Source organism: Sorghum bicolor, chromosome 10 (assembly GCF_000003195.3).
Source record: "Sorghum bicolor cultivar BTx623 chromosome 10, Sorghum_bicolor_NCBIv3, whole genome shotgun sequence".
Classification (NCBI taxonomy): Eukaryota; Viridiplantae; Streptophyta; class Magnoliopsida; order Poales; family Poaceae; genus Sorghum; species Sorghum bicolor.
In genome coordinates this window covers 51,679,812-51,687,820 of record NC_012879.2, presented here as the reverse complement: position 1 = coordinate 51,687,820, position 8,009 = coordinate 51,679,812, and the positions used below count along the sequence as shown (strand labels likewise).

The window sequence follows — 8,009 nt, the reverse complement described above, 5'->3', positions numbered from 1 at the left end:
GAGTGTGATTGGAGTTTAGTCTTATGCTGATTTGAAGCCTTGTGCTTCTGCCATCTTCTTCACTTCATTCAAAGAACATTTCAATATAGTTTGCAAGTTCAAACTGTAAAGCCAAATTCAAATTTGGAAGGCAAAAAGGTATCAACAGTTACGTTATATTCCTTATATTGCTCCACAAGTAAGAAAGAAATTGCTATGTTCAATGGGTTACTCTCCTTAGTTACGGTGTATTCCTTATATTGCTTAGGTGGGTATTTTCTTCTAGTAGCAAAAGACAAATCCACGAGATAAACATTTAATTGAACACATGAATCTCTCATGCAAATTGCCAAAACAAATGGGTGTACAACGAAAATATGGAATCCACCAATATCAAATTTTCATTTACATTTCGCTAATGGAGTATAGAGCACCCATTGTATTCGTATATCTTGGTACAACATAAGTAATGTTCTTATAACATCTCTATTCGCTAGGATTGGGAAGATAACCATTCCAAATCCTTATTATAAAGGTTCTGAAACCAAATTTCCTCATCTAAATTACTTGTGGCTTAGTTCAAATTTAAGTCTACTGCTCTTCCAAACACAACATAAGAGGTATACATGAACTAGAACAAAAACCTAGATGTTGCAATTTTAATTCTACAACAGATTACTTTCGAGAGAGTAGAACAAAAATACATTGGTCATCATACAACTTTGTCCTCAATGCAACACAAATTGCTGCATCTCCCTGTAGAACAGAAACTACAAGCTGTTACCAATAGCTCACAGCCTCACACTAGTTATCGCTCATAATAGTCCATGTAAAAGTCTCCTAATTTCGACTGCATTAACGTTATCCTGGTCAACCTCACAACAGATCTGTCCAATTGAAGTTACAAATCGGAACAGGTTCAAGAATCAAGCTTACTCCTTGTGGTCTCTGCCCTTCTTTTTCTTCCATTTGAGATATATTTGGATAGAGAGGCCTAAGAAGACCATCACAACACTACCCCATTGCTTCAAAGATAATGGATTGCCACTGATGACTGATGAAACCACAATGCTCATGAATTTACGGGTGGTAGTGATTGTTGTGTTAGTAAGAGAGCCAAACCGGCTGATGGTTAAAAAGATGAAGTTCTGCCCCACGGCACCACATAGGCAGAACAGGAAAATGTCCCAGGCGACCTCTGGGTTCTCCTGGCAAAATCTCAATGCCTCAAAACCATTTGCATATGGCCAATTACTGAACAGTAATGGCGCAGCAAACATAATTACAGCATTATATATGGTCCCCCAGAGGTTCATGCCAAGCATTATATCCCATGGGTTTGTCTTTGGGTACCTACAACAAACATTTCTTCTATTTAGAATAATGATCAAAATGTTTCATGATAACTTGGTATGAAGTAGAGAGGATATAATTACCTTGATTTTATTAAATCTTGGGTCGAGTTAGTATACCCATCAAAAGCTAAGTTGAGGAAGCACAATGTATAGCCAAGAGGTGCATTAGGGTTGGCAAGCTTCTTAATTGTCTTCGAGCTTGTCTGATAAGTAGCAGAAAACAGATTTTAGAAGTTCAGCACTTGCACATAGCAGTATAGTTAAAAAGCTACAGGTGTAATAAAAGTAAAAGTGATCCAATTGAATAATGGTATGTCACAAATTTAGATAGTTTTCCTTCAGATGGTGCCATAACCAAACACCACAGAGTTCTTGATCTAATGATTTTGATCAGTCTTGCAGGTCTTATTACATAAAAATAAAGGACACCGAAGAAACAGAATATGAAGTAAATATTTTCTATGTTTAATTCTGGAATGAAAATTTACCCCAAATGTTTCATCTTTAAAATAAAAAATATCTCAGTACAAATTTCATCCTGTTTTTGGACTTATTCCAGTATCATCAAGATTATGAAAAGGCGCAAACTAGATGAGTTAGAAGGCTATCAGATGCACCAGAAAAACATTAGCTTATTAGTATGGCAGTTGATGAATCAACAAATTGAAGATCATCTTACCTTCAACAACGCAAAGGAGGACACACCGCCAGCAACAAGAAAGGTGCAAAAATACTCTGGAAGTGTGTACTTCACACCATAGAGAAGTGTTCCCATCAACATTACTGTACAAATTGAATTGCTAGTCAGAGGAGAATCAACAAATATAAAGCATGTGATGTTGAGGAAGAATGCATTTCTTTAAGACAAAATACTTAGATAAATAGAAAGAATTACTAATCCAAAAATACTTAGGTACATAGAAACAATTATTAATCCAACTCGTAGGATAGTTTCTGTAACATAAACTATTGGAATAGTTCCAGTAAGCAATGCACATAAGATCCAACGACTCGTAGCATACTGGCGACTTAAACAGTTAAATCATGTAGGCAAATAAGATAGGATGCCCGTGAGTTTAGATCGTAAAAGAGATTTACCTTAATTAATATTGATTTTGTAAATAAAAAAGAAGGTAAGACACAAATATATTCATTTTCTCAGAACCATATGGGCTTAGATGTCAGGGGCAATATAATATCTTATGGTCCCTAATAAACACATCGAGCCAACATGGATATCAATAAAAATATCCCCATCCTTGTTCCTGCTAATGCAAAATTATACTCATAATATTGTTGAGCATTCTATGCCTCAACTTAAAAGAAAAAGGAATTAACTTTCATTGCACTTTTATTCTGCTCTTTGTAGTTTTCTTTACTCAGCGAATAAATTAAATTGGACAGTTTAAGAAGAAAAGAATAAGCGACCCTGAGATGCAATGTACGCTGCCAATACTTTTATGTAGGGATACACATACAGTATGCAGTGTATATATAAGTACATGTAAACTTACCAGGAATCATCTTAGAAGATTTTGCCAACACCTGTTCACACCAACAGTGAATTAGTCAGGATTCATCATTTACTGGAAATTGTTATACAACCACATGAAAAGAAACTAATTGTGATTCCTCTTTCAAGTATTGCTCTAGCTAAATTAGAAAACTTGATTCCACACAAGGGGACACATTAAAGAATTTGGTATTCAGAAAGGAAAGGAAATATAGCTTTATCCCGTTGTTTCAGTAAATGCGAGGACACATAATATCAAACAATGACTACAACTTTATGTGCTTCAAAGCCTATCTTGTAATTCTACTGACATAATAGAACATTCAGTCATCTAAATATTAATAGCATATATGAGCTGCATACTTAGTACAAGAACACCATAGAAATAATTCATATACCATCTTGAAGTAAGAAATTCATAACACACGTCCTTCAATATTAGGATGTTCAGAGGATCTTAAAGAGTCATCTAACTTGATTTGTGGCCAAGTTCACGTGAACAAAGGAGTTTGTCATTCTGGTTGAATGGGGACAAAATCAAATCGAGTTGAGCTGAAACTCCCTGTGTGGTGTTAGGTAACTGATATCAAATGCAGAACCTGCACAGCAATATCAAATCCAGAACCACATGGCTGAACCCATGGATCCACAAAATCCATAACAATCGCCACTATGCCACATCTACATTTCCAAACAACACAATGTTCTCCCTAAATGTTCACTTAAGGAAGCACTTCCACAGAGCTCCCTATAGTCAATTAACTCTATCAGAACATCTCAATCCATAAGCGTCAGGAACTATATTACCGGAACCTATTACGTATTAACATACCACAATATCCTGGACAGTGCATAAAACAACCAAGGAAGGTGATACAGCAAAAGCAGAAGGAACCATACCTGAGCCGGATAGCTGATGTACTTGAGCGCCTCGATCCCCATCGTCGGCCCGATGGTATTGGTGACGCTGACGCCCCAATACTTCCATAGCGGCGCGCGGCCATTGGAGCTACTCCCACCCGACCACAGCTTAATCACTTGAAAAGAGAGAGGAAAGTCAGGAAACCTAGTATGCAATCGCCACCCGCACAGAGACGGAATCGATCACCACGAGCCCACGACGCTGCCCGAATGAAATACAAATGCAATTAGGCAACCACGCGACGCGAGTGGAAAGGAAGAGGGCGCTCACTTATGAAGGACCAGACGAAGCAGAGGACGTTCTGCGCGAAGTTGAGGAACGCGAGGTGCTCGAACCGCCGCCCCTCCGGCCCGAACCGCTTCGTGGATCTGAACCACCGGCGAGCAAACTCACCAAATTGATCCCAGCTTCTCTAATTGTGCGTCGGAGTTTGGACAGCATTAGAGAGAGAGAGAGGGTGCTTACAGAGTCTCCTGAAGGACGCCCTGGTAGATGTAGGCGGACCAGATCCCGGCGACACAGAAGGCGAGGACGGCCACGCGCCCCGCCATGCTTCCGCCGCCACCGCGGGCGCCGCGGTCGCGGGGCCGGGGACGGACGACGCCGTTTGCACCGTTGCCGCGGAGGCGCACGACCGCCATGGTGCGGATTCGCCGGCCGGCGACGGCCAGGGATCAGCTGAATCGGCACTAGTGGGGGGTTCGATGCGCGGTGGACCGGTGGAGGTCGCCGAGTGGAAGCGGGAGCGCGTGTTATAGGAGCTCGGCGCAACCGTGGCGAAGGAGGGAAGAGCGCGTAAGAGGGGTGACGTGGCGTAGAGCGATTGGACCGAGCATGCCAGGACAGACGCCCGATTGGCTGGATGGCGTGGAACGGTGGAAGGGTGACGATGGCCCGAGCGTGCGTCTGCGGTCACATCTTGGGCTATTGGACTGTGGGCTGGGCCGAAATCGGTCTAGTTCGCTATGGCCTTGCTTAGTTATCAAAAAATTTTACAAAATTTTTTAGATGCTCCGTCAAATTTTTAAATATATACATAAAATATTAAATAAAAATAAAAACTAATTGCACAGTTTAGTCAAAATTGATAAGATAAATTTTTTGAGCCTAGTTAATCTATGATTGAACAATATTTGTCAAATACAAACAAAAGTGCTACAATGTCGATTTCCTAAAAAATTTTGAAACTAAACAAGGCCTATGTGTATTTTTCTCTTTTAATAAATCAGCATCCCAGCCATGAATTTTAAGGCTGAAAATTTACCGCACCATGTGAGGGAAAATGATGGTTGAGCTCCGAGTTGGCGGCGGAGCAAATGCAGAACAAAGCAGGTCAGGTTAATCACCTGCCGCCGCAGGAAATACAAGGGAAACCGGGACGACGAAGCTGGCCGCGAAGGCCTCCATCGCCTCCGCGTCGTCGAGCGCCACCGACACCTGTACGCCGCCGTCGTTCGCGCCAAGCAGCGTCACCATCTGCCGCACGAACAGGGACACCAGCTCGACGCGGGTCGGCGCGCCCCACCCAAAGTCCGTCTCGTACGCCATGAACCGGTTCGACGACCCCACGGCCACGAACCTCTCCTGCGGGACGGCGCGGTAGGCCGCCGTCCAGCTCTCGGCGTCCGACAGCGGATCGCCCCCGAGCTCCTCCAGGTGCGCGCGGATCGCGTCCTGGATGGCCGCGGCGGCGCGCGCGAGCGCGACGCCGCCGCCCCCGCCCTCGCCGCGCCGCAGGTCGCCCGCGCGCGCCCGCGCGAAGCACGGCTTGACGCAGGTCCCGAAGAAGGCGTCCCCGAGCGGCGGGCGTATGCGGTTGCGGCAGTCCGCGCTGATCATGAGCTGGACGTCGTCGGCGTCGTGGATGGAGGGCTTTGCACGAACGACGGACGTCCACGCCAGGGACGAGATGGCCACGTAGGTGCTCGGCGGTTTGCACGGTTCGCCGCCGTTGACTGCTCTGCTCTGTTCGAGGATGTGCTGCTTCAGGGACCGGATCTCGTCGGCGCGGAGCAGGAAGGTTCTTCTGCTCTGCTTCATGATCTCCGGTTTGGATGAAGCAGACCTGAGCTGTTCAATTGTCGGATTGTTCAATTCGTGTAGATCAATTTTACGAGAAAATATTTCAGAATTCAGATTAGAAGAGACGGTGGCATAATGCTCTACTCGAACATTTACCAGGGGCAGCGCCGGCGCGACCAAGCTCAGTACCGTGCGGGCCATCTCGGCAGCCTTGGGGTGCCGAATGCCGGCCCGGTCAAACGTCGGCTGCACGAAGCCAGGCGCCGCGAGGGAGGCGGAGCCCTCCCGCGACGCCTTTGACCACGCCCTCAGGAACCGCCACACGGCCTGGCCGTCTGCCACCGCGTGCCGGATCGACACGCCAACCGCCACGGCGCCGCCGCCCCCGCCGGCGCCGGCGGGCCTTGTGACCTGCACGGCGAGAACCGGGGCGGGAAGCTGCGTCGCCTCGAGATCCGGGACGAGCTGCACGAACGCCTGCGTGTCGTGCTCGGCGTCTCTGGCCAGGCGGCGCATGCCGTCGGCGCCGCCGGAGAACTCGGCCTCGACGAACTTGACCCCCGAGGAGACGGCGGCGGGGGAGAAGTCGAGGACGACGTCGCCAGAGGCGGGGCGCAAGGCGAGATTGCCGGCGAGGGGGAGGAAGACTGCGAGAGTTGCTGCGAGGGAAGACCGCAGCGCGCTCACGACCGACGGGAACGGCGGGAGGTCGGGGCCGTCGAAGAAGAACAGCCGCTGGATTGTCTTGGAGATCTGCAGCAGGTCCAAGAAGGACAGCTTCTGCTCGCCGTGGCACGGCGGCGACAGGTCGTCGGTTTGCACGGGATGGACATGGCTGGTGTTGAGTACACACACCTGAGAGCTCATGGCGAAAACTAGTACTGGGGTACACTATTGCTTGGGATTAGATTCAAGAAAAACAAGTTCGGTGACGACGGGGCGTGAGCTCACCAATTAATATTTATACTACGCCGATGCCAAGCGCATTCTCTATTGCTTTTGTTTGTTTCTTTTTGCACCTAATTAATCACAAATCACAAAAGGATAAAAGGTGTGAGCTCGTGGAAACTAGCACCGGCGACGACGATGGCAATGCCACGCTGAACGATTGGTGCAGCAGATGTGGGTGTCGATGACGACACGCCACGAGAGCCGGTGCAACAGGTTCCCACGTCACGCCAATCGGCCTAGTGCGACAGGTGCCATTTGCAAAACGCGTTCTTTGCCTGAGCTCTCCCTGGACCGTGGAAGGAAATGCATAGCAGGCACCTGACTGTGGGTGTTTGAGTTGTGCCTGCCGCTGCCGCCACCGGAGCCGGGCTTGTTGCCATAGGTGGGCGCAATGAGGAACTCAAGGCAGTCGAAGAACTACAAGGCGGAGATCGTCTCGACCTTTGCAGCGTGACAGCGCGTCGATGCGGTTATTGCATTGGACATCAGACTTGGGTGTGCTAGGGTAGCCGTCAATGCAGGTGGTTGCGGCATCGGCGACCTCCTGCCACTACGGGTATCGGTGCCTCTGCTAACTGTAGCAGTGGTTGCGGTGGAGGGAGTAGAAGAGGTTGCGGTGGAGGGAGTAGAGGCGGCGCGGCTCTACTCTAGTGTGATATGACCTCGCACAGGCCGCAACGCTGCTGCGTGAGCTCCAGGCCGTGGTGGCGGCCGCCCGTGACCAAGGCTGCTACCTCAATGGGGGCCAGCCTCGTCGGGCCTAGAGGCGCCGCCGCGATGGTGCTTGGAAGGCCGCGCCAGTGTCAGGAGGGCTGTGCAGGGTCGCAAGCATCGAGACGTGTGAAACAGTAGGGAGAAGTGTGAACACATTTGAGAGAAGTGCAGCAGCACGAATCTCATAGCATATTTGGATGGTCCAGATAAGCAATGCTGAGCATGTACATGCTGCATTGCATTATTGGGCGAAGCACACAGTGAAAGCGTGGAGCGGTGACGAGAACGGCAGGAGACAGCTCCTAAGAATCACCGATTCGATCATTCGAAGCCTTAGAGCAATTGGCTATAAGATTTTTTACAGCCTTCTTGCAACCCACTTATATAATGGTTAGCTCAACACTATTTAGCTTACAACCTGTTTTTACTCTTTCTCCTCTTCTCTCTCCTCCAACTCAGCATTTAGTTGGCTTACAGACGGTGGAGAGTTTCATGACGACGTTGTTTCCAAGACTGCCATGTCATGTAAAATGGAATAAAACTTGGATGAAAC

The 8,009-nt window shown here is 47.8% G+C and overlaps 2 protein-coding genes across 2 annotated transcripts; both read right to left on the bottom strand.

Moving 5' to 3' along the window:
• LOC8079335 (UDP-galactose/UDP-glucose transporter 3) lies at positions 371-4,755 on the bottom strand. The gene is made up of 7 exons (XM_002437174.2): positions 4,235-4,755; positions 4,040-4,137; positions 3,748-3,884; positions 2,849-2,879; positions 2,014-2,117; positions 1,416-1,537; positions 371-1,332 (listed from the first exon to the last, which is right to left on the bottom strand). Exons 1-7 carry the CDS (start codon positions 4,408-4,410, stop codon positions 912-914), a joined length of 1,089 nt encoding a protein of 362 aa, XP_002437219.1. The 5' UTR covers positions 4,411-4,755; the 3' UTR covers positions 371-911.
• LOC8079334 (anthocyanin 5-aromatic acyltransferase) lies at positions 4,945-6,863 on the bottom strand. Its single transcript, XM_002437173.2, has 2 exons — positions 5,948-6,863; positions 4,945-5,839 (listed from the first exon to the last, which is right to left on the bottom strand). The coding sequence occupies exons 1-2, from the start codon at positions 6,656-6,658 to the stop codon at positions 5,108-5,110; spliced, it is 1,443 nt and encodes a 480-aa protein (XP_002437218.1). The 5' UTR covers positions 6,659-6,863; the 3' UTR covers positions 4,945-5,107.

Bases quoted from the DNA above. Each gene is read 5' to 3' on its own strand.
- LOC8079335 (XM_002437174.2), bottom strand. From the start codon at position 4,410: ATGGCGGTCGTGCGCCTCCGCGGCAACGGTGCAAACGGCGTCGTCCGT. The intron at 3,885-4,039 runs GTGAGCGCCCTC...TCTCTTTTCAAG, and splicing joins CTTCGTCTGGTCCTTCATAA to TGATTAAGCTGTGGTCGGGT. The intron at 2,118-2,848 runs GTAAGTTTACAT...CAATTTGTACAG, and splicing joins ATCTTCTAAGATGATTCCTG to TAATGTTGATGGGAACACTT.
- LOC8079334 (XM_002437173.2), bottom strand. From the start codon at position 6,658: ATGAGCTCTCAGGTGTGTGTACTCAACACCAGCCATGTCCATCCCGTG. The intron at 5,840-5,947 runs GTAAATGTTCGA...ACAATTGAACAG, and splicing joins TCGCGCCGGCGCTGCCCCTG to CTCAGGTCTGCTTCATCCAA.